The 27,188-nt window shown below is 35.4% G+C and overlaps 1 protein-coding gene across 1 annotated transcript in view; it reads left to right on the top strand.

Annotated features, from left to right (window-relative positions):
• PXDN (peroxidasin) overlaps window positions 1-27,188 on the top strand; it is an 85,050-nt gene that overhangs the window by 15,332 nt on the left and 42,530 nt on the right. Inside the window, exons 2-4 of the mRNA XM_053973960.1 lie at window positions 11,159-11,230; window positions 12,880-12,951; window positions 19,764-19,835. Of these exons, the coding sequence (XP_053829935.1) occupies window positions 11,159-11,230; window positions 12,880-12,951; window positions 19,764-19,835 (216 nt within the window). The remainder of the gene's footprint in view (window positions 1-11,158; window positions 11,231-12,879; window positions 12,952-19,763; window positions 19,836-27,188) is intronic.

Genomic DNA, 27,188 nt, shown 5'->3' with positions numbered 1-27,188 from the left:
TTATTTTTAGATGCAGTAATTCCTTCAATTTTCCACATCCTTTGGCTTGATGTTGGTCCTGAATTGCAGAACTTCTTTTTTTAATTGAAGGAAACAAAATGGGCATTTTTTAGTAAGGTCATTGGCATCTTAGATGCCGGATGTTATTTATTGGCATAACAAATATAATACAAGCTCACATGCACTGCATCAATGAGGCTGCCTGCCCTGAGGAAAGAAATCCCTAAAACTGCAGTGATGGGGAAACCACACTTTTATACTGGCTTATTAGTTCACTTGTCCAGCTTGTTTGTTCATTCAGAGCCCTCACTCTCACCCCTGTAGGAAAGATCCTACATCTTTGTTGCTGAGAGCTCAACCCTGCACTGATCCTCACCCAGCATAGGGGGTACCCAGCTGGGTGCTCCTGTGGGAGAGGTGCTGATGTGGCAGAGTTAAGGGAGCTTAAGGTTCTCTGGTAAAACACAGGGGATTATTCTGTGTTGGTTTTCAATCATGAATATGCACACTATTTGCATCTATTTTCCTGAGAGAACTAATCTGCTACAGAACAAAATCAGAGTTGCATTTTTTTCCTACCCATCCCTATTTGAAGTTTTATAGTTTATTTATTTTTAAATCATTCAAGAGCTGCTGCTGCCAAAAGAAAAAAAATATGCATGGACTTCAGTGTTTGGATTTTTTAAAGAAAAATGGTCAGTGCTATTCCTCACTTAAAGGTGTTTGTTTCTGCTGAGCAGAAACTGAAAACAAACATGCTCAAGCTGAAGTTTGGAAGCAGGATGATACTATCCCATTTTTAACAGTGAATGTAGTCTACTACTAGAATCATTAGCAAGTCATTGTGATTTTGCTTGATTAATAGTCTTGAATCAGAATTTTATGTGTTTCTCAAAGCGATGGCTCAGCTCTGACAGCAATAATTGCCTTAAAATAGGAATTTCTCTATTGTTGTGTGACTTACCTTGTGTGAGAGGTTCAGGGATGATAATGTTTCTTTCTGGCTTTCAGTTTTTTCCTCTGAGAATATCAGTATTTCATGGATAGAGAGTTTGGAATTAAGCATTCCTGTGAGACAGAGAAGTGCAGAAACAGTATTTATTTTACAGAATGGTACATGGGAGGAAAATTAGACTAATTTATGACTATAGCATAACAGCAGAATTTCTGTGGGTTTTTCACAGTAGCAATTCACAGGACTGCTAACTTTAAAAACAAACAAAACTAGTGCATTTGTTTCAGTGGTTTATACTAAGCCATAACTAGTCAGCTTCCTATTTTGGTGTCTTCTTTAGCCTACTACAGAGTAACTTAAGTTTTTATTGAAAAGTCCAGTTGAAACTGCATATTCTTAAATATTTAAAAGGAAACCAAGAAAAGGTTGCATCTCCAGCTGCCACTAGTCCTCTAAAATATTTCAATCTATCATAGCTCTTTACACAGACTGTGCCAACCATTAGTTTGATCCAAGACCTTTGCTATCTCAGGTTTGTGTTAGTACAGCACGCAGACACAACTGTTGTGCTCTGTTTTATTGGGCATAGCACAAACACAGGACAAAACATCAGCCCTTTTTCAAGGTTATTTCTATGAAAAATAATCAGTAATGAAACATATGGCTGTGCTGTCAACAGCCTTTTCATTGTTTGGTTTTAGCAATAGATCCCCCTGAGAGAAATAAAGACAGATTTTGCAGAAACAGCAATTGCATCTCTGAATTCTATCCATTCTGGTAAAAGGAGGAGGGTTTGGTTGTGTGGGTTTGGTTCTGTTTTGTTGGGTTTTTTTTTTTAAAGATAGCATGAAAATTAGAAAACATTATAAAATAAAATTTCTAATATCAGAGTAATTTCTGTAGTGGATGAATATTGAAGGACTCTGAAAGTGGATGAGACAAAGAGCCACAATCACACCAGGGTAAAATTTCCATGTATAATTTTTGGCAAGCCTACAGGCCTCAAACTTTGGACCAGCAAATCCCACTTGAGTCCTTTAATGGCAGTTTTAATGGCACTTTTAATGGCTGGTTACAAATATTGGCGACAAGGGCAGCAAAGGGATCTAAAGACTTAGTAAGACAATACTGTAGTGCATTTCATTGAATTAACATTTAAATGATTTCCTTTCAACTGTGATGGCAAAATAATTGTTAGTTAAAACAATCTTTAGCTCTTGGAGAAGGATATATTATAAGTTCTGCATTCAGAAAAGCTATAGCTGATAAAATAGTTTTTAAGACATGTGAACTCAAAATTCCTGTTAACAAATCTTACATATTTGTGCAAATCAGATATTATTTTAATTAGATAATTGATATATCATCTAGACTTTATATTTTATGAAGCATGGGTTTATGATCAAGGCAAGTACTTCCAAATGCTCTGCATCCTGTTCAACAAATTGCAATATTTTTGTGGTCGTACCATTTACTTTTGGTATTGAAATTACAGTATGCTAAGTACTGTTGACTATGCTACCCCCTCACCATGTAAGAATAACATTTTAATTTCCCATCTCAAAATGCAGTGGCTTTTTTTATGTGCTGCATGCTAATGTACAGATAATAAAAATATCTCGATATAAATTAAAGAAAATTACATATTGTATGTAATAATTAGGCTGGGGAGGATTAATCCAGAAAATGAATCGCCAAGAAAAAGAAGAATGATATAATTTTGTTTGTAAAAGGAGCTCTAGGGCTAAATCTGAAAAGGAGGCAAAAATCCCACAAAAATTTAGTTCCTCTAGTATTCTAGCAAATGTTACACTGCTAACAGAGATTATTACTGTAAGTAGTGCTATAGCTGCAAGTAGGTTTTGGTTTTATTTTTTTTAAGTGGTGGCTGTGTCTTTGTTTGTTCAACAAAGTGACACATTTTTTTACAGGGCAGTAGTTAAAGCAGCATTAAAGTGCCATTGACATCATCCAGTTACTCCACTAACTTGATTATATAACCTCTTTTGTGCAATTTTCATGCTCTGCTCTGTTTGAATGTTTTTACTATGCTGATGGCTGTTTTTCATTTCCTGCTGGGATGACCTTGAATAAAAAAAGAATAAGAATAAAGTAGACATAAGCAATGTAGTCTTGCTGTCATTTGCAGATCTTTTGTTCTGTATTGAGAAACATAGCAGTTTGGTGTTCAAGGTATAGGTTATTTCTGCTGGGTAGTAATTAATCTGCAACGGTTAGGAAAAAAATGTGTCTTATTTTGTTCTTTTGGATTTAGCAATGGTAAAATCATCTGGTTATGACAATTCCTACCTTACGAACATGTCAGAATAAGTGCTAAATGCATTATGGCAATTATGTAAACTTAAATTATTGATTTACCTTTTGAATCTAATAGAGCTACAAATCTAATGTTTATCTATTAAATTGCTCCCTTATTTTTATTTTTTTAAAGGAAAATGCAAAGGAAAAAAGGAAAACTTTCCTTTTTTTAAAGGAAAAGAGCTACTTTGCATCTTTTTTCCAGATTCAGTATATATCACACAGCTGAAGGAATTTATTTTCCATTTTGTCACTTCTTGTTGTCAATCAGCATTTCATACTAGCCTTACAGATGAATGAGTGCACTGTGTTTCACATAAGCATCTTTCTCAGGCTGTTCATATCCCTCAATATCAGAATGTTGTGACAATAATAAACCCATAATTTTAAAGCTTACATTATTTCTGCAACTACCTACTTTTAGTTTGTCAGATTAAAGTAATGAAGATTATATTACCATACACTTTACAATCACTTATAGAGGAAGAGGTTTAGCTTTAAATAGTTTTCACTGGACCTTTTAAAAGCATCTACCTTTGCAGCAGAGCTTGGGTATTTGAGAACCTGTCCATATTTAGAATACTTAAGACAGTAGTGTTCTTTTAGATTTTTCCATTTTGCTGCTGTGGTGATTCTGCTTAGCTGAGGAAATAACTCTAAATTTTAAGTTCATTCATATCTTAAATCGATGCTGAAGTACTGTTTAACCCTTGAAACAAGGTAATGAGATACTTACCTTCATTGCTAATAAAAATCAGGATTTGGTTTCATTGGTAAATGCTTTAGATTTTGCTTTTAAATGAGGACTGGTAATAAAAGTCATTAATGGGTCAGCATGGCATTTGAAACAGCATATTATATGACTGAGTTGGTTTTATCCAAATTGCCTTTGTCTTGTCCAAAGCTAACAGATACACAACTATTTTCAATTTAAAGTATGGAATCAGATGCTTTCAATATGACAGGCTAAAAAAAAATGCAGCTCTTCAAAACTTCAGTTTAAATTCTTTGTTCTAGGTTGCCAGTGGTAAATTTGCTTTATTCTGTATTTACAGATACTGGTTTTGGAGACACTCCTAGGATTTGGTGCTTTTAAAAATTATTTTGTTTTACTTACTCTCCTTTTCATGTAGTGTTCCTCAGCATGAATGTGTGAATATGATCTTTACTCTGTGATATCTGGGCACAATATGCTGGTCAATAGTCCCTAGAACAAATATAACAAGTGTAAGTGCAATTTGGTGTTTAGGTTGTTCTGTTGTTTGCATTTAGTGTTATTAAGCAGTGTAAGAGGATATTTTCATATTTGGGCTAGAAAAGCTTACAACAGATCCTCAAAGATTAACAAATTATTAAAGGGATCTTCTCAAGTTGGGAAGTCTAGGTGATATGAAATAGTAGGTCTAACCAAAAAGTACTAAGTAAGACATAACTTCGTGTTGCACAATTGGTTGGCATCAGTACAACTAATGAGTGCTAGGTTTGACCAGCTGTGTGTCTTCCTCAGCCTTAACAGTGAAAACAATAACAAATTTATTCTTTAATGTGAGAAGGAAATAGGATCAAAAGTCTATTTTTGAATTTATCTTTTTCAGTATCGGGAGAGGTATAAACAGAAGGTCAAATTACATGTTGTACTTTAAATCTTCCTTTTGCATATAGAAGTCTCCTCTCAAGCATTTATCTCAAGGAATAAAAGTGTCCAAAGCAAACTAAATTATCTCCCTTATAGTAAGGGAGTCTTATAGTCTAAGATTTTGGGGCTGTGTTGGTAATTCTAGCAGCTAAAGTTAGAAACTCTTTCCTTATACTACATTTTGTAAATCTTATTGTTACACCCAAGCAAATGAGCCTTAAATAAAATCATTTATATTTTTGGTTTTATTTCTATTCTGTAGCAAGGAGTAACCAAGAATACTTGTAGTTGTGATACTAGATTTGAAATCTCTTGAATTGTCTCATTTCTGTGACACGCAGAGTGAGTTTTTTTGTGAATTCCCTGATGTTATGCTTTGTATACATGCAATATCTCCCAAGATAAATGTTTTTAATTACATCATCACTTAATACAGTGTTTCTATATCCATGTTACAATTGGCTAATTATATATGTATATATAGAGAAAGATGACTCTAGAAGAAGCAGTAGCATAATATGTTAAATTTTGGGTTTAATTTTTTTATTAAAGATCTTAGTATTGGGTCATGACAATTTTTTTTTTCTGAAACAGATTAAAATTGAAAAAATGAAAGCCATTTTTAATATACTCTCTAGCAATGGGGGGATCTTAGGGACATCCTCTAAGCCCTAATAAGTCACAGGATGCCCAGTCCTCAGGGGGAGATGAGAAGTAAATGTCTGGGATGGATCAAGCAGAGGAGAAGCCCTGCTGTCTTTCCCACTGCTGCTTCAGCAGTTCTTTATAAGGAATTTTCACATTTGTCCTGCTTAGGATGACACTTTTTGTCATAACTGCTGACTAATGAGTGCTTATTATTTGAGATCAGTGGGTTATCACTGGTGGTGTGATGACCGGGAATGCCCAGTTTTGATGTTGAGTATTCACAATCTTATCCAAAGGTAGCCACCTTTTGAGGTAGCTGCCTTTTGAGGTCCATGATGAGAGCACATGAAGGTTCTTCACAACCCTACTTTAAATCCATTTGACTTAGAACAGTTAATGATTTTTCTGATTTTGATGAAGCAACAGAATCTTTAAAGTTCAAGCATGTGCAAAAAGGGATCTGAAATAATATTATTGAAATACCTGAAGTCGAACCCTTTATAAAAGTAATGAAATTATAAACTTTAGCTTTCTACTCTGTATGTTGCTTAGCAATAACTAGAAAAAAAAGAATAAAGGAAAACTGCACTTTAGGCATTTTATATAAAAAGTTGCACTTTTTATGTTAAGCACATGGTTTGATCTAAGTAAAAACAATCCCTTCTCTCAGAGATTTTGAACAGAAACTTCTTTAATTAGTTCTTCTTGTAAGTTGCTGATGTTTAAGGTCAATTTTGTACTGTTTGCTGTGTACCCTGTGTGACTGTTATATATCGAAATATTTATTAAGGTCTTTAGTGTTTATAAAGAGTTGTTTTGTAAATTTGCAGTGAATTCATATGATCCAATGTTGCCATACCCCATAAGGATGTTTTAAAAGAGAAACCCTATCTTTCATTACTGCACACTGCCAGTGCAAACTTTAAAGAATGTCCTGCAGTGCAGGATGTGCTACAGAAGCATTGGATCTTATGGGTCAGTAATGTTTTTTAATTTTTATATACTTAGAAATTTTCACTGTGTTTAATTAAATAAAAATATTGTTAAGTTAATTTTCCATGCTAAATTGGAAATAGTTAAAAATGGGCAGTGTAAAGAGGGGGAGACAAATGGATGCTGTTAGTTCAAATAAAGAATTTATTAAGAAGAGGATTCATTTTCCTCCAGACAAAAAGTGTCTGCAGCACATTTCTTGTTTGCTTTGTGACAGAAAAGGAAACATATACAAATATTGTATTTACTTACATGCCATACATCTGGGCCTTACAGATCTTCCCACAGCCCTGTTCAGGTAACGGAACGCAGGAAGCCTGCAAAGCCAGTGTGTGTGCACACCCTGCCTGGCACATGTCCTGGCCATGGCTGTGGGACCATGGCCATTCCGAGGCGCTGGAACGTGAATCTCAAGGGCATCCAGTTGCTAAATTGAGCGCCTGCTCCCTGGCACGTTCTTGGCCCATGCAGCCTCGCGCTCTGCCGAACATTTCCTGGTCATGCTCCATGGATTAGCACAGAACAGAGCTCCTGAGTGCAGCCAGGAAAATAACCCTTGAGAGTATTCAGTTTACTGGCTATCATGGACATATTTTCTTCGTGTTATTCAGGCAAGACATGCTTCAAAATGATGGGCTTAGCTTCTGTGGAAGCCTGTGCAGCTGAGGTGGATTCTTCAACTTGAATTATGTTGTCCAGCTACAATTTCAAGAAGTAAATGTTTTCACTTTGAAACACATAATAAAAGAGACAATCGGTATTAGATGTAACACATTTTTATTTTAAAAACCAAATGTGTGACATTTAGCCTTGAATTGTTATGCAAAAGTTGCTAAATGCCCTAAAATTCAGCGTCATCATCACAGGTGTTTGCATTTCTTTAATTGGTCGTTTCACTTATTGTTTAGAGATTAGGAGGGGGAAAAATGACAGTCGACAGCTGAGTGGCTTCCCTCAGCCTGCTGTTTTGACCTCCTGGTGCACTCTGGCTGGTCAGTGGGAGTCAGGCTTGCTCTGGTCCAAAGCACAGCATCCAGCCAGGATATATCAGTTTGTAGGAGTGAAAAGGGGAGCGGCAAAAAAGGTGAAAGAGAATTGAATGGGCAGGGAACAGGCTTTTGTGAGTGAAAGTCATGTGGCATGGTTGGGCCGGAACTAGTCAGAAAAAAGGGGTCAAGAAACCTCATCATGCTGATTGACCACACATTATTTCAGCAACACAAAATGCGTTAGAAGATCTGCTCCATAATGGCCTATTTGTGCCACCCATACTCATTTTTCAATTTTAACACAGTCCTCATTCCTGCCATTCACTCTCCAAGGGGATGTTTCCGATTGCTGTTGGGCTTTTGCTCTGAGCTCTTCTGTTCCCTGAAATCATTCTGTTATCATAAGCTGGATATGGTGTCTGTGCTATGGGGGCATGACATTTCAAGCCTGAGAAATGGCGCTTCAGTTTAGTATGGAATGGGTTTGTTTATTTTTTTTTTTTCCTATGATGGTATGACAGTGGTAACTTCTCAGACAGTAACTAAAGTTTTTTGCTTTTTTTTTTTTTCTTCTACTGAATCTGATTTCTGCCAATTCTGTTTGGTGCAACCTTTCACTTCCATAACTGGTCTTGCATATGTTTTCCCCTAGCAATTGAACACTCGGTTTACAGAGATTTCCTCTATTGTTTATGTGAATGGCATATACCACACCCCCTAAACTAATGCATGCAATGTAAATTCTATTTCCTTTATCCGCTAGTTTATTATCTTGTTCTATAGGGAAATTATCACAGTTTCACAGATTTCTTCTTTAGAAATCTTCAATGGTTGTGATTTAAGTTTTATCCTCTTAATTTGTGAGCTGTTTAACTCTTTATTTTGGGGGATTATGTGCTGAAAATTAATGAAAATACTTTGAGTAAACACTAATAAATGCTACTTCCTTTGAAGAAGGAAATATTCTTTGAAAGAATGGATAATAAATATGGATAATAATAAAATTATAATCCTACATTTTATTAAGGTTAACATTGTTTTTTCCCTCCAATTTTAATGTAAATGTTGTACTGACTTTGAACAAAACATATATATTCTTTATAATTTTACTTACAGATACAAAATATATTGTGCTTTAGAGAAAATTTATGTGCTGTGTTTTATTGCAGCTCCTTTTTCACATATCTTTATGTAGAATGAAAATGAATGGGTAGAATTTCAAACTTGATGTGTTCTTTAGCTTTTACAACTTCATATGAGAAGAGCAATAGTATTAGGAGTAGAGATAAATTGCAGCTTGGTACTGCATGTAATAATGCATGTAATTACTTTGCTTGGTGTTCCTAATCCCCAGTTATTCTCATGAGTTACTGCACAGTAGATTGGATACATCAAAAGAGGGCTCATTTTGCTGCTGACCCAGTGGACTGGCTCCTTGTTTCCCTTCATAAAAGTTAAATTTTTATTTATTGTCTTTGCACCGATGTAGGGAATAGGCCTGCTTGTCATATGGATGAATGTATATTATTTTATATCTAAATAAAGAGGTTTTTAGGAACTAAATATTGCTAGTTGTAATGGTAGTTTGAGGCTTTTAAAAAATACTCAGTTTCCAATATTACATACATGAATATTGATTTTTTTTTCACTTTTGACTATTTTAATCAAAACTAAAATGCTCCCTTAGAACACAATAAACTGTCAGATAATCTAGAAAAAGCAATGAAAGCAAAGTGGTAGTCATGTCCAATGATTCTTACAGAGGGATCTGCTGTGTCTTCTCAGTGCAGAATATGACATTCCATGGTTGTTTAGAGTATCTTGGCACCTGAGATTCAGAGGCAGTGTCTCCTTCTCATCAGGAACATATATGTATGACACATAAAACACCTGAGTGATGAGCAAAACATAATGCTGTTAAGGTAGAACTAAAGAAGTGCTCTTGTGAAGAACAAGTTAGTGCTGTGAAAATTTGTGTTTCTAAATCTGGAAATCCTCAGTTCACTGAGTGTTATGTAAAGGGGCTGTCCAGCACATCTACAGGCAGTTTAACTAGACATCTAAATAAGAGATAGAAGTTTGCATCCCTCATTTATTCCAGTCACTGATCAAGTATTTTGGTGGAGTGTAATGCAAACAGAACCACATGTCTAATCCTTTCCTTGCAGTCCTTCTGAGACCATTATTCTAGAGCTGAATAAGTTCTGATGGGTGGATCCATGAGAAATGATGCTTAAGTATGGTCTTTATAAAAGACTTTCGACAACTATACCTGCCATTAATACAGCCTCAGCCGGTGGGGTTGTATGATTTAGGATGCAGCTGACGTTTTGTCTGCTCTTCTGTATTTCCTTTGACCAAATTGCAGAGAGACTTTTGTTAACATATTACTTGTTAAAATGCAGAGCATATTTGTTTTAACTGAGACCAGGTGTGGTGCAAAGATTACAGTTGTAACATGTTTATGTCCTACTTTTTGAAAGCAATTGGTAAGTGTGTGTTCTAAGATACGTCATCACAGTGTTTTAGATTTTACTTACTTTCCATTTGCTTCCCTTCTGTTTGCTTACCAGGCACTATAAGGTCCTGGTGTCCTTGGTCTGTTGCTAGGGAAGAGGACAGACTTATCACCCTGCTTCCTTTCCCCTGGTCCTGTAGTCCTCCTCTCACCTGAGTGCTCTCCCAAGAAGCTTGTCCATTTTGCTTACCAGGCAGAAAATTATTTCCTGGTAGTTTTGGGTTCTTTTGCATGGGTTTATTGCTGGTTCTGACCAGTTGGTTAAACCAATGTTGGGCTGCTGGAATACAGTAGACAGACATGGAGTCAGGGGAGAACAGGAGGTGGCAGAGGTGGAAAGCCCTGCTGCCTGCTCTCAGCAGAAGAGAGGGGTGAGACAGGCACAGCCAAGGTGTTTCCCCACATCCCTGTTCCACTTCCACCTTGCTCCCTGTCCCTGCTTTCTCTACAGAGTGCTGCTTGAGAAATAGATTTCCTTCTTCTTGGAATTCTCATTAAGCTGTAGAACTAACAGGAAACTGAAGGTTGTAGAAACATATAAAAAAAATAAGAGAAAATAAAATTAAATAAGAAAATGTCTAGCTTCAGGCAGCTGGGTTTACATGTTTTAAAAGCAAGACAACACAGGGCACTTAAGCCTCCTTACTCAGAACTAAAAAATTGAGTAGCTTAAAAGTCTTAACCTGTCTCTTCTTTTTCCTGCTTTTTTTTTTTCCTATGCAAATGTTTCTATATCTGTTTATTTATAAATATGCATTTTTGTCCTATGGTATTATTTACAAACAGCTTTTAAAGTACAGAGGCAATTCAATTTAATGAAATACTGAACAACAAGTTGCTTCACTGTGGAAGAGAACATACTTCGTGACCACAGGTTTAACTTAGAGCCTTCAGCTGACCACTGAGGCTGGATTTGGTGAATCCTCTGCCTAAACTTGTCAAACAGTGCTTGGATTTGTTTTGCTTTGGTCAAAAGCTGTGTTTTATGGACAGAGGCTGGTCAGTCATCACAAAGGACTTGTGCTTAGTTAATTTTTTCATATGAAAAAATAGCTTCTATAGCTTTTTTAATAACTTGATTTTTTTTTTTAATTCTACAGAGACCTAAGATTTAATAGGATTAAAGAAATCCAGCCAGGAGAGTTTAGACGGCTTAAAAACCTGAACACACTGTAAGTCCTTTTTCAACCCTAAGACCCTTTCCCTTTTGACTTAATATGATCAATTTGATAATGTGTCATATTTGCTCACTTTTCGCAGGTAAGCAGACTCATAAATTTGAGCTGTAGCATTTACACAGGTGGAAGTGGGGGTTAGGACCAAAATATTTGAAGGCAAAAACACACATATGTCTATCAAAATAAAAAGAAAAATATTTACATACTAGTATTTTACTAATATACTTTAATTGAATTTCATGAAAAAATGCAGACCATAATTGTAAGATTTTTTTGACATGGTGTTAAATTGTTTTGCTGGAATATCACATAATAATCCATGGGGTTACAAGAAAGCTGTTCAAAGGCTGAGATGTGCAAATGTGTTACAGCTACAAAATATTTGACAAATTCTAATATTCTGAATTTTCCTATTTTAATGTGCTTACCAGGACTGGCAGGAGTCAGATGGTTTTGTTCCTACTGAGCTGCCTTTTATGGAGGTCTTTGTTATCATATACAATTGTGAAGAAAAGTCTCTCTAAAAGACCTTTTACAACCAATAATACAATTAGTATGAGTTTTGTAATTTTAACTTTGTATCTCTTCTATCATTCCTTCAGGCATCACTTTTAAAACAAATGCATTCATGTTTCTCTTCTTTAATATATTAGCAGGCATGAGGAATTAAGGCAGACAATTTTTTTTTTTTTACTTTTAAATGTACATAACTTATTATTGTAAATGTGACTGTTTCCCAGAAGAAAAGTAGTGTATGAGTTGAAATACAGTAGTGATGTCAGTGAGCTTTGGATCACTATTTATCTGCAGGCAATCATGACAAATATACTGACACATCTTTTATTCTATATTGAGACCAGAAGAAAAGACTTTCCCTGAAATGCATATTGTCCAAATCTGTGCTGCCAAGATATTCTTGCTAATTGTCCCTATTTCCAGTCTTCTTTGATCTAACCTCTCTTTGCAGCTGATCCCAGTTTTGAATTACAATTTCTGCCAAATATCCAGCTCAAGTTTTAACTGTCCAAATCACTGATCTGATATTCACAAGTCCCAAATAAAGACAGGATACATTAAGTTTAATTCCCTTCTCTTTGTAAAACCAGTGTATGAGGGATGAGTGCAAATATGTGCATACGGACAGTTGTGTTCCTGTACAATGTAAAGGGCCCAGTACACAAGATATTGCTAAGAAACATCTGGGAAAAGTCACTTTAATGCACCTGCTAGTGACAAATCTTTGTTTTTGTCAGTTTCAAACTGATGTGTATACTTGATGCAGAAGGTTTTTTCCTCCCCTTCATCTACATCACAGATAACTGCAAGAAACTATATTATTCCATTTCTGGGTGGGTCTTTTTGTTTTGGTTTGGGTTTGGGGTTTTGTTTGTTTATCTTTGTTGCTGTTTTTATGGGTTTGGGTATTTTTTAATTTATTTTTTCACAATTCTGTCTAATTTTTCAGGTTTTCACCTGCAAGATAGTGGTTGACCAGCTGTAAGCACATAACATTTTTTTCTCTAACAGTTACTCTTAGGGGAAAAAGCATTTTCTATTTAATACTATATTGACCTTGCTTTTACACTTTTTTTCCCTAGTGTTTCTTTATGTTAAAATAAATGGTTGTTTATTTCTTTTTGTAGGCTTCTAAACAACAATCAAATCAAAAGAATTCCTAGTGGGGCATTTGAAGACCTTGAAAATCTGAAATATCTGTAAGTTAAATGAAATGTCACTTCACTGTGTAACAGCTTCTTCAGTGAGAAAGTGTTCTAATCTGAGATGGTGATTTCTATCTGACTCATTATATTAGGAGATAAACTGCACTGAACGTCTGTGAAATGAATTTATGGGGTGGGGGCAACTGTGTTTCTCATAGTAGCTGATAATAAAAGACTGCTATCTGTTGGCAATACATTTTAAAGGACTGACTAGTTGTGGTAGCAGCTCTCTGGTCAGAGAGAGCGAAAGCTAGACAAGCTTTCCCATGAGTCGGCCTGGGAAGCTTTCGGGTGCAGGAGAGAAAGAATTCTAAACAATCTGCACCTGGTGTTTTGCAATAAACTGTTTTACCCATAAGGTTGTTTACAAATGTGTGCCTTGTTAATTAACCAATCATGTGAAATGTATTGATTAAATGACCAATCAAGTCCACCTGTAGTGAACTATACTATAGTTCTATGCTATATAGTTCTATGCTATAAAACAGGAGAGGATGAAATAAACAAGGCTTATGCTAATTAGCCTTCTGAGAATGCATGAAGTGTGTCAATAATTTATCTGTGTCATCTCTGACCCAACAGTGACAACTAGGTGCTGTTTATTATATGCAACTTATAATTTAAAAAGGGATATGTTGAAAGGTGTAGAAAATCACCTCTTCAATGGTCACTGAAATCTTCACACAGGTACTTTTTGTCTTTTAAAAAGTGATTCTAAAGTAGCAAGTCCAAAGGTTGTGTCTGCAGAAGGCTGTAACTTACCTAAGTTTATTAACTATCCCTAAATTTTTCACTGAATTCATAAGTGAAAAATTCAGTCAAACCCAAAATATTAGAGTATGTATATGATTTGGTGCTAGTTCTAGGTCTTCAGTCACCCTGTATATTTTAAGACTAACTTCTCTATTTTTTAACAAACATACCAAGGTTATTAATTATATGAATAAACAAAAGGCATCAAAAATGTTATTTTTGTCTGTATAATAGACTAAAGCTGCTTAGTTAGTTGTCATAGATTCTCAGCTCTAGTTTCTGGAGTTGACCTTATGGAGTGTCATTTAAAAAAGTTTCACTCCATTGTCTTGGAGCATTGATTGATGGTTACTTGAATGACATACAGAAAAAAAAGGTCACATTCAGATTTCATTGCTTTGGAAACAATTCAGAAACTGAAATTTCCATGCAGTTTCCAAGAATACAGCCAGAAGACCTCTAAGGAGGTGGGAGTTGGGAGAAAATCTCATCAATTTGTGCAGACACATTTGCCTGTTTTTCCAAGTTGTGCTTGATTACGTTTCCTGTTCTTATTTTTATGTGTATTGTCTTTCAGCAATGAAATTGTTTAACCTATACAAAATAGGAGGGAAAAGAATATTGAACAGACTGTTGCCAATGAATGATTAAAGTCCATGATGATTGTATTTGTTACAAGAAATGTCTGCATGATTATTCTGGTAGTGCAGTACATAAGGTTTTACTATGTGAGGTTTCTAAACTTCTTTAGCAAACTGACTATGGAGTCAGCAACTGTACAAAGATTCTTCTTGATTCTCAATACTATTTTGTTTTCACAGGCTTGCCTTTTCCTAGCTGTAGTAAACCTGAAATAAAGCTCAACAATGCAGTGTGTTCCGTTCAATGAAAAAGTGAAAAAAGTTAACTGAACTCTGATTTGTTTTCATATACATGTAGTAATGGCTGTCAGTATCTATATTGTTAAAAGGAAGATCTTTTTATTTTCCTGTTGTTCCCTGGCAAATTTAAATATAAAGTTCAATGTGTTAATTTATTCTACTGCAGAGAGCTCTTTAAAGCTATTCTTTGGTTTGAAAAAATAAACTAAGGGGGTTTTTGCCTGTGTCAATGGCTGTGACAAATGTTTAAATTTAGCAGCCTTAAAGTTACAAAATTTCTGGTACCGGTCAGATTATCAATACTGAACACATAAATGTAACAAATCAATACAATACAATCAGCAGTGAAAGTTTCAGCTGAGTAACTGAATTCTAACTGTATTCTGTGAAATGAAGGGAACAAATCAAAATGTTTCTTTTCAACAGGATACACTGAAGTAGAAATCAGGGGTGAGAGATTGTGCAAAAGTTAGAAATACTGCTCAGAATGTACTATTATAAAGTCAAATCACCTGGAAAAATGGAGGTTTAGTATCATCTGGTCCTGTGCGTATTTGCAAACCTAACTTGTACTGTCATGTTTCATAAAACTAGATCATTGATCCAAGATGTTACTTCTGTTCTTATGACAAGTTGTACTGAATTGCATGTGGTTCTGAAAATATATAATTCCCTCACTAATTTAAAAAAACCTGTCATTTCTCAGTGGCTCTGATTTAGCCACTGATTATGTATATGTGTGTATATATAAATATAAAATCTGTAGCAATCAATAAACATGCATATATAAAACTAAGTAAAAATATTCACAGTTCTATATTTTTATATAAAATATATAAAGTATAACACAGCATATTTATTTTTTTAGAAGCCAGTCTCTGAGAGATAGATATTAAGATCCATTCCTGTATGGCTGCTGAAGATCAGCATTTTGCTTTGAAACAAAAATTTTTTCAGCAGGATCTAAATCAGGATTTTCAAATGCTTCTTTGTCCTATTCCTTTCTGAAGTTGAGCTTAGAGTTTTAGGAGGAGTATATGTTACCAGAACTATCTGAAGAACACTTTTTGACGAAGAGTAGTATTTTCGCAATTTTCTCTGCATTGAAAGTATTCATCACGGTAAAAGTTGGTCTTGACATTGTAAAAAGAAAACTGTGCACATAATTTTTAAACTTTTTTTTAGGATTTTTTATTATCTTGTTCTTTATGTAATTGAAATTCTGGCAATTATAAAATCAGTTTTATGTGATTTTGCTGTTCTGTTTGTGGTAATAATTTGGTTTTGTATTAATATACTAAAGGTTGGAAAGAAAGAAATGTAATTATTGTTTTGTTGTGAAACTAAGAGGGTACTTTTTTTTTCTTCTGCTTCTCTGTTTTTCTGTTCATCTGTCTTTATTCCATATACCTCAGTGCTGGCAATAAAGCTCTTTAGTAAGCTTCCCAACCTTATAATGTAGATGCAGGTAAATTTGTAGCAACTTGAAAGGATAATTCTTCCTAAGCCTAAAAGACAACAGTTTATTCTCCAAGAGAGAAGATAGTTGGGAATTGAAGGGAGACATATTATTACCATTTCAACATGTAGAATACTAGACGATTTAGAATCAGAAGTGGAAAAAATGAAGGTAAGTTTAAAAAGAAAGAAGTCAGGAGGAGATATAGAAAAATATATAATATAGGTTAGCTATTAAAAACCTGTCCAGATAAAGAGAACATATATTAGACATTGACAGAGCAGTGAACTAGAAGATAACATGAAGGAAGTGAAAGAAATAAAACTGGGCAATGAAATTAACTTTGTCAACAATGTATATTGGCCTGGTATGAAATGCATGGAGGAGGAAACAGACATGAAAGTATTACCATAATTATGGTAAATGGTAATTGAGACTGCATGAAGTGCAGCAGTTCCAGAAATGCCAACAGGGAGCAAGTTTTGTTTTGTGTCTGGTGCATGAAGTGGTAGATGATGTGTTTGAGATTAGGTCTCATTTCCTTCTGTGCCTTCTGCCACTCTTGCTGTCTTGGTCATGTTACTTGGTCCTCGGGGCACCTTCAGTGGTTCCAGATCTCTTTTCTTTGCAATTCATGTTGCTGGTTCCACTGTCTTTCGTGTTGCTATGTAAACCTGTCTTTGGGTGTTTATTTACTTGTGATATTTAACACCACAATGCCTGTTGTTACTTTTTGCCTTTTTTTCTCTCCAGTTCCAAGCAAATATATCTGAATCTTACTTTTCTTGAATCACATGATTTTTAATATGGCCCATTAAAAAAAGAAAAAAAGAACCCCCCAATAATATCCTCATAGACAATCTAGTACACTTGTTAATTAAAGCTACTTTTTCTCCCAAATTTTCTGATACCTGATTACCTGTTTGTTAATTTCTGAAGTATATGACCAACACCTCTGATCTCTAGCAGCCTTGCTTGCATTTCTGGAAAAAAGAAGCTTTTTTTTTTTTTTTTTTAACATTTCTAAAACTAGATATTAGTAATTGTCAAAAAATAATTTAATGTCTTAATAAAATATATCCCTTTTTCATCTTAATCCACTGTTCATCCATCTCCTGTAAAATTCTAATATTCAGTACTGTAAGAGAGCTTTTAGGTAAATTAAATGATAAATAGTTTTTTCCCTAATTGTACTACATTTGTTTTCTGATAATGTAACTGAGATAAATTTTGAGAATGTTTGTTAAAATTTAGCAGTATTTACAGAGTTTTACTTCTATAACACTGTATGTGCATGGTACCATTTTAGAGGGATAATTTTTTTTTGTGAATGATACTTATTTGTACTTTATATTCTGTCATGTCTCTGTCCATTAGGCAAATAATTATATGTTTTCCTTTCTGTTAATGTCCTCAGAGAAATAGCTACATAATTAAATGGAAGTCTGGTTAACACATTTGTCATAGGGCACGTAGCCCTGAGGTTGCTGGGGTTTCTCTGTGAAGGGAGGGATATGGTTGACTGAGGTTGGTTGAGTTCCCTGCAGCTGAGGGTTTTCTGGTCAGAATGGAAAAAGCTCTGGTTTAAAGCTGAATCCCAAATAAAGGCTCACTGCAGTGGCTTGGTAAGAACCCCTAAAGGCTGCTCCCTTCCCTGCAGTATGGTGGTAAAAGTCTGCAGTACTACAGTAATTATCCAGTCTAGCTCAACTCAGATTTTCACTCTCTGCCTTCTTCTTCTCTGCCGAGAGTAAATAAAAATTATATGAATGGCTATGGTAAAACTTCTTTAAAAATCTGATTAATTCAGATTTTTTGAATAAAATTGTTGAAATGCCCAAAAGAGATAATTAACTGAGGGCAGTTTTCAAAACTGTCTAAGCCCACTTTTGTTCTCTGGTCTGACCAGAAATTTAGTACTCAGAAATAAGAGGGATTTCCACACTGCCAAGTGGAATTAAGTGTATTAAGAAAGATAAATAACATTTCAGCTCTTCAGTCCTCGACATTTCTAAGGAGTGAAAAGATGTGCTTAAAATTCCCACAGGAAAATAAGATAGGAATTAAATATCAAACAGAAGGGAAAATTAAGGAGAGAAAATTGTAATGACTGTGATCCTCAAATGAATTGGTAAATCTGAGCCAAAACAAATATTTTAATACTCATGATATTTTTCAAATGAATAAAAACCAGTTCCACATATAAAATCACTGTTTTAAAATTATTTTTAAAGTTTTTACAGTAATTTCAGATGACATTAATTTTTTTCTTGTTTTGAATATTTTAAAAACCTCAGAAATTTTTACTTCCATGTTGCCTGTTCTTGGAAGAACTCTGTTTTTTTATTTATATGCATATCTACATTAATAAAGCACACAGGAATCTCTGTATATTAATGTGTTGGATTCTCAGCAAGCAGTGCATTGGAAAAGTTAATTTAGATTCAAAAGAAGGATACTACTCCTTATTGTTCTCCAAAGTTGCCATTTGTTGAATATCAAATACCTACAACTTCTTTCCTTGTTAGGGCCTATTGTGAAATGTTGCCCATTGTCACATCTGTGTAAAAACTGCCACCACCTCCAGCAGAGCCAGTATTTTTTCTGTTGCATCAAAAGGAGTTTGCAATATTTCCTGTAAGTTACTGAAAACTGTAATAATAGAAAATCCAAAACCACTACTAATAAGATGCCTGCTAATAAAGTCATTTGTGGTACAAAGTCTCTTCATCCCTTTTCCATAGAAACCCATGCCTAATTAACTGAGTTTCAAATCATTTGTCAAATAATTGTGAAAAAGTTCTTAACTGCAAACCTGTGCCTATCCTAACACAAGAAGAGTGACTCACATTGAACCCCGAAGTATTTTCATTTGCTGTCTCCATGCAGAAGCTGTAGTCATCAGCTAAACTGTGTGATTTTTTCTCCAATACCCCCTCACTAAATCGTCCTTGCTGCTAAGAGCATGATGAACATGAGCACATACACTGATCCTTCCTGATTTATTTTAATTCCATAAAATGGTGTAGGCAACACGTGTGATCATACTGATACTCTGCATGTGTATTCTGTTTATATTATAGAGTATCAATGGGGACCTAATGTCCATCTTCTACACAGTGATAAAACAAATATACAGTGCTGCTTTATGGATGTAATACCAATATTCTAACTTGTATTTTTTTGTGAATATTCCAATGGTGACACAGGTGGAGTTACAGAAATTTCTCACTGTTTGTTCTCCAAATCCAGTAAAAGACTCACTCTATCTGAATTTGAATATTTACACAAGTATTCAGATGAGCTATTTTAAAGAAAACAAGAAGCTAGTGGCATCCCTGGTGTGTTCTGGTAGAGGCACGTCTAATGAAATTCTGTCCCATTAAGTTGAACTTATTTTGACTTTTGGCAAACCAATCAAGAGAACAAGGGACAAAAATCCAGTAAGTAGTGCCATGAGCACTGGGAAGCCCAAGTACATACATCCGGGTGTTAGCCTCAGGGCCTTCAAGGCCCCAGACTTTTGTCTTTCCTAGTAGTCATTTGGGATGAAATCTCAAGGACAGAATATTTTTATGTTTTTAGTTTTTGATTTGTATTTTTTTCTAATATGTAGTTGAAAAACTGTCTTCACGTGTCAACTTAATTCTTCTTTTCCACCTTCATGTAGCTCTTGTTTGTGTACTAATATTACTGATTGTTTCTTGTTTCAGCTATTTGTACAAGAATGAAATCCAGTCAATTGACAGGCAAGCATTTAAAGGACTTGCCTCTCTAGAACAACTGTAAGTGCCTTTTCTCTTCTGTGCTGTCATCTCCATGGTTCCCCTGCAGAGGAAAAGTGCACGCCTTGATCCATACATCCTACCTGCATGCTCTGCACGTCTGCACTCCCTGGGTTGGGCAGAGAGCCCCATAATCATTTGCATGTGAAAAAACCACAATTGATCTCTGTGTCAAATTCCTCATTTCTATGTTTGTCTTTTATTTGTGATTTGCATTCCTGATGTCCCTATACATTGTTACATAGCTTTGACAAAGGAGAATTATTGTGGAAAATGTTGAAAACTGATGTGTATTGCTTAGAGATAGATTCTGCTTTCATTTCTGCAGGTTTTTATAATATCTCAATTCCTTTCACTGCAGCAGTTACTTTGTTTTACACAGCATAACTAAAGCAAAATTAGCCTCTGCAAGTTCAACCCTAGTTTGTTATACTTGGAAACAAGAATTGTTTTTTTAAATAAAAACCTTGCTATTATTTATATGTCTTAATCATTGCCACATACAGATATAAATGTTTAAAAAGTAAGGAAGTTCATCATTTGCAATGTAGGTGTTTCAGTAATGTCCTCCAGAAAGATTGATTAAAATCATACTTATTTTCCTGTAAAATGAAGAATAATTTCTACCGAAAAAGAATGAAGAATACAGTCCTAAGCGTGACAAAACCATTGATTCCATTAAGTTCAACTATGTTTTGTTTTATAATCACTATAGGAGAGACATTGAATTGCTGGCGTGAGTCCAGAGAAGGGCAGTGAAGTGAACGAAGGGGCTGGAGCACAAATCCTGTGAGGAGCAGCTGAGGGAGCTGGGGTTGTTTAGTCTGGGGAAAAGGAGGCTCAGTGGAGACCGCATTTCTCTCTACAACTACTTGAAATGAGGTTGTAGTGAGTTGGGGAGTGATCTCTTCTCCCAGGTAACAAATGTCAGGACAAGAGGAAAGGGCCTCAAGTTGCACCAGGAGAGGTTTAGATTGGTGTTAGGAAAAATGTTTTCATGTGACGGGTGGTAACGCATTGAAACAGGCTGCCCAGGGAAGCAGTGGAGTCACTCTTTCTGGAAGTGTTCAAGAAATGACTGGATATGGCACTCTGAGGTCATGGTTTAGTGATGAACCTGATAGTGGTGCTAGGTTGATGGTTAGACTTGAAAATCCTAAATGTCTTTTCTAGCCTTAACAATTCTGTGACTCTATGATCAGAAAGCATTGCTCTACATTCATTGTGATAATGTTTAGAAAAAGGAAAAAGCTGTAAATGTTGTAGTTGTATGTAATTGTTTCACAGTTTTACTACCAAATAATGGGAGTAAACCAATCCATTTTGTAGTGTATAAATATATATTGGGGGCTGAATATAAATTTTTAAACTCCTGAAAGGTATCAGTGTATTACAAGTGTTCTATATGTACCAGTTTCCTTGTCACTGTAAACCTCTAAAGGATATTAGTAGACACAGAATATATATGAAATAAAATGACACTTCATATGGGTACAAAATCATACATGCTCCTTTTACAGTGCAATAGTTGCCTTTTGAAGGAGGAGCCTCTATGTAAAACAGAAGTGTTAATTATAAAAAGTATATAAATATGTTTTTTTTTTTCCCTAAGGCCTTTCTCTTCCTTCTCCTTTTACTCTAGAAATTATTACTGCACCATATTGACAGTAACTGGTAGGGCTTACTTGCATGCTAATAGCAATACATAATTTCTGTGTAGAATTTGGAAAACTGAGGCCCATTTATTGAATTACTAATGTTTCCAATATAATGTTCTTCCCCATGCCACAAGCCTCATATGCTGTAAGTGGTGATATTTATCCTTTTTTCTTATATTCTTTTTTCCTGTTGATTTATGTTATTACTGAAAGACATAAATCAGTTTGAAATATTAATACCTTCTGAATGCACTTTTCCACTATGTGGCAGTTAAGCCTCTCTGCCTACGGTGACATCACACTGTATCATCTTAAGCTCAAACTTTTGAGACATCCACATTATTCAGTATGAAATTGAGATTCACACTCAAGGCTTGAGTCTCATCTCTAGCTGAGAAGATTGGAAATGGAGCCTGGCAGAGTCACTGCTCATTTTCTGCCCGTGTGTCATGTCAGCTGGGGGATGGGGGGCAGGTGCTTCCCCACTGCCTGCATCAGAGCTCACTGCCTTATAGAGTTCTTCTGCTTCTCTCCTAAACAGAGAGCTTGCCAGGAGGGAAAATGGGAACACATGAAGCCAGTGGCAGGCACAGAAATAAATTTAATGGCGAGTACACTTAGAGATTTTTAGTTTAAGAGAGATTTGGCATTTATGCATCTTTAGCATAAAATATGTTGTGACTCTGTTTTATCACATTAGCTTTGTAGAAAAACTGCTGACAAGACAAGAGTTACTCTTGACAAACAAGTTCCTAAGAGTCCTAATTTCAGTTTTGAACTGTATTGACAGTACTAAGTCAATGCTTCTTCATTTGAGGTCTCTCTGGCCACAGGTTATCGAACACATTTTTCTACTGGTTGTGTTAACTCAGCCAAGTGCTGTTCTCAGTGCTCAGCAGAGTTCTCAGAAGTAGACACTGTGGACCACATTTCAGGGAATGACTTGTTTCACAGTAATTTCTTCTACTCCAGTGAAGCAGAATTCAACCGATAGTTGCTTTTAAAAAAATACCTGAACAGCAAAGCAAACACATTTTTAGTGATTGTTGTTACCAGAAACTAAATGTAGTTAAATGTAACTAAATTACACTAACTAAAACCTAAATGTACTGTTGCAGGTATAAGGGACAAAATCCCCCCAAGTATTTACTGCAGCTGGCAGGTTCCTCCTTAAACCTCTGAAGCAGAATTCTTAGCTGGTGATGTAGTCAAAATAGCTTTTCCTTTGGAAATTTCTGCCAAGGGAATAAGATCTTTGAATCAGGTCTTGAAGCCTGTTTGCTAGGGTGAATTCTGAAGAAAAATTGGCAGTTTTAGGTACTTGAATACGCTGAGCCATACATATTTCATCACCTAACTTTTCACCTGTGGCTGGGCATGAAGAGAGAGAGTCAGTTGATGAAAAGTAGCTGCTTAGTACCAGTTTAGACACTGTTAAATCTGCAAGACATATGTTTGGGTCTGGCAGAGACAGCAGAAAGCTGCAGGAAACTTGCATTTTTTCAGAGCGGCAGCCGGAAGGCAGCAAGAACACCCGAAAGGCAGGGAGGGCTGTCTGTGTGCCTGGGCTTAGACAGCTGGTCTGTGCCTCTGTGTGCCTGGGCCTGACAACTGAATCCCACCTGAAATGTCACAAATACCCTGCTTGGGAGGTTGTGAGTTTGGATCCCAAGATCTAGCTCTAAATGGAGTCCATTTCCAGATGTGTATACATTGCTTTCCTTCCAAATGTCTGTCAAATTTTTGAGATCTCAGCTTACGAGTTTTATGTATCAGGGACAAAAAGTGTACTCTCCATTATTTAACTAGTGGCATCCCCAAATATTAATGGAATTATTTAAATCTGTTTACCTAATCCTAATTCTGCATTTTCTTTTAACTTTCATATTAACATACTAATTTTGTTCTTTATAAGCTGTTATTAGTTATGATGTAGTTTATGTATATATATATATATATATATATACACATATTTAGGGGGAATTAATAGACAAAAACCTTAACTAACATATAGTGATGCAGTTTATTATATTAAGTTTATTTACCTCAATTCAGTTTTCAGTATTTTTGAAGTGTTGCTATTTATTTTCTTGTTTTATATGACAAGTTCCTGATTTTTGCATGACTCTATGTCAGATAATTAATTAATAAACAAACAAGGTAACCCAAAAGGTATGATAGGGGCCTTGAGAAGTTTATCCTTATTCTTCTACAATAAGACCAGCTAGGGACAACAAAATGGAAACAGATACTTGTCTAGCCTTATTTTAAAAGCCTTCAGTGAGGATTCCATAATCTCCTTAAGTATCCTGTTCCAATATTTTATATCATTATCACAACATACATTAAAATATTTTTCCTTGTGGTTTAAGGTTTCTACTTGTTGTTCCTGAGCAGGGAAAGCTCTTTGATAAATATGGAACATATATGTTCATTCATTCTTATTCAAATAATCAAAAGGGCAAACATGCTGTTTAAATATTCAGAACATATATTATACTCAGCTAATGGGTAAGTACTTCCTCAAAGATGTGATGATACTATTAGAAAAAGAACAGTTGCCATATATAATAAAAGTCCTCACCTACAAAAACTACTAAGCTACATAAGATGTAATCCTAAATTTAGTGCTGTGACAGATGCCACTGGGACTGAATTTTACTGTAAATTTTTCTCCTAGAAGATTAATAGTAAGAAACACAATCTATACTATGCTAATTTGATAAAATCTTAATCTTCCTCTTGAGGTCTTTCCTTTGGACTATTTTTCCCTATAAGTATTTCCTTTCCTTCTATTTAATTCTTGATAGCGAGTTTAGAATTAAAAAAGAAAGACATGTAGGTATTTAAAAGTCACTCTTGCATGCTTTTTCTTTCAATTTTCAATCTGAAACTCTTTTTAATATCTAACTTATTACATGATACTACTATTTTTAGTGCTTTGTACTCTGAACATAAAAGATGCCTATAAAGATATGCCAGTGTGAGATTATTTCCTGAATATGGTTACCTTTAAAGTGAATTTTAAATCCAGGAAATTACCATATTAATTAAAATATTAAAATATACCTTTGCAAAACTTTAATGTGCTACATAGAAGAAAATAATAGAAGTGATAAACCTAAGTTATAAAACAGGATTAATGTGTAGGCCATAATGCCAAGGATTTTTTATTCTCTTTATTGTAGACTTAAAATGCAATCTGGTTTTTGCATCTATTTATTTTGAATTACAAATTATTTTGGCCAGATATTTAACACCTTGTTCTATTAATAAATTGCACGATAAGTTGCTCAGGACTATTATAGGTCATAATTTAAAGACCTGCAAAACCCAACTAACTTGTGTAGCCGAACTACTGTGAAGCAGTTAAGAGTATTTTCCAGCTGGACTTTATTATTTGATTTTTTTGAGCTGCTTTAGCCAGTGTGATATCTGATGAAGTAAAGTTAGCTGTTAAAATGTTCTTCAGCACCTGAATTATTGTATCTGCAATGGTGTGAGCTTGTAAACAAGGCAAGGTTTATAACAGAAATATTTTTTTTTAATTTGTTTGGAAAACCAAGGTGACTTTTCAGGCACATATTGATTACATCTGTAATTCTAATAGTCCTGAGTACTAAACAACCATTATGGGCTGCTGCTTTGAGTTTTGAAATGTATATTAAACTATCTGAGAGAGGTATTCTTTCTTTTTTTCTCATTCTAATTTCAGCCCGATTTGTGGTGCTGAAGAAGGGGTTGTGTGCCTAAGTGTGTCTGCTTTTACCAATGTTATTTTTTGTTCCAATAAGAAGTGCCTACAAATCTTGCCTTGTCAATGCCAAAGAAGTACAAGAGATTAATTTATTTGGAATATAAAGAGATATGTTTGCAAGGTGCTCATGAGGCATAAAAATGCAAGAAGAATTAAGAAAGTTAAAAAGGAAAAAAATCACTGCTGCCTGCAAAAGAAGTAGTGTTTGTAATTTTTTTCCAAAATGAAAGCTGCTTCAGAGATAACAAACCCTCTAGTTGTGCCTGGTTTTTCCCTTTGTCCTTCTTCATTGATCCCCACCTTGCCCATATGCTGCTGACCCTGGAAGGTGGATGAGCAGAGTCCTGGCTCCTGGCAAGCAGTGCCTGCCCACCTCATGGCTGGGCCATGCCCAGTCCTTGTCCTACCAGTCCTTCCTCACTGAGGTCTCTCTTCTGTCTGCTGGCAAATGGAATGAACCTTGCAGGAAATATCTGCCTTTGAGATCTGTCTTTTTAATTTAGAAGAAATCACCCTGTATTTTTAAAGGGGAGATGAAAACTGGCAGTTCCAGCAGGGTGATGCAGTTCTTGGTTCTTTGTGCTAACAAGACCATACTCTGTGTTCAAGATACTCTGTGGCCACACGTTGCACTGGCAGTAAGCAGGCTTGACACTCCGATGTGCTTGATCATACCCGTGCTGATTTATTGGCTTTTTCTGTGGTCCCCATTCACTGCTCCCTGGCATCGCTCACTGGCTCGCGCTTGTCCTGGGAGGCTGCCAGGCACGTGCCTGGCTTCCCCCTGCACGCGCCTTCCAGGGCTCCCTGCAAGGGCTTGGCCGGAATCGCCGCTTCTCCCGCTTTTCTCTCTGCGCAGCCACCATCTGGCTCAGCACGGGTGAATCCCCACGTCCTTATCCTTGTCATGCTGAGGGATTGATGTTTCAGGAGCTTGGAGTTCTTCTCACTGCTTTTAAATGACAGGCTTTTTTGTTCTTCAGACTACTGTGATTTCTGTTTATACACATTCTCCAGAGGTTCCTGAGTTTGTCAGAGGTCAAATAGGAAACTTAAAAAGTTTTGAACACATTTGGATATAATCAAGATCCAAAGTCTACAAACAATTTTCACAGTTTCTTGTGCCAGTCTCATCTATTACATCTTGTTTTCTCATCTGCAAGCTTCAGGGTTATCTCCACAAAATAGTAGATGCTGGAATGATCCTGCCATTGCAGTCCATTTTCACAACAGTTACAGGTTAATAGTCTGGTTAATCGTCTTGTTATGTTAACTTTCTCAATTTTACAGCATTAACAACTGTGTAGATTTATTGTTGTGTAATGTTAATAGCTTGCATAAGCATCAGAGAGCATCAAACAGCACCAATTGCTAGGAAGCCCTTTATCTAAAGTCAAATTAGTCAAACTTGGGTTTATATTACAAATTTGGTTTTGAGAACACTCACAGCTTTAAATGCCAGTGTTCATGGAATAGAGAAGATGATTTCTCAGCATCTTTTGAAATTTTCACTCACGGAAATGAAAACATTTGGCCACGAAAAATGTAATTGTGCTGGAAACGGTAAATGTTTTCTAAATAGCCTCTAACATTTTTCTTATAAAAAATAATTTTTTTGGATAAATTGTTTCAAGCATGCATACAATGAACATCAGACTTGACAAAGTAGTTTTCAAAGTATTATCTCCAAAATCTCCAAAGCAGTGTTTGGGTTTTTTTGCATATGTATGTATACACACACACAGTCAATATAGTGATCTGCAAACACTTTGCAATCTTTGTTTGTCATGTCTTTTATTTCTCAGATTCAAGTATGAAATTCATATGGTAACAGAAAAAAGCTGCTACATCACTATGGCCATTTAGATCTATAAACAGTATGGAAACAATAAATTCTTTAAAATATTTTACCAATGAAGAAAATTGTTTCAGTATTTT

Source organism: Vidua macroura, chromosome 3, assembly GCF_024509145.1.
Source record: "Vidua macroura isolate BioBank_ID:100142 chromosome 3, ASM2450914v1, whole genome shotgun sequence".
In the NCBI taxonomy this organism is placed as follows: Eukaryota; Metazoa; Chordata; class Aves; order Passeriformes; family Viduidae; genus Vidua; species Vidua macroura.
Note: the sequence above shows the minus strand (reverse complement) of the source record. Positions and strands in the feature narration are given on the sequence as shown.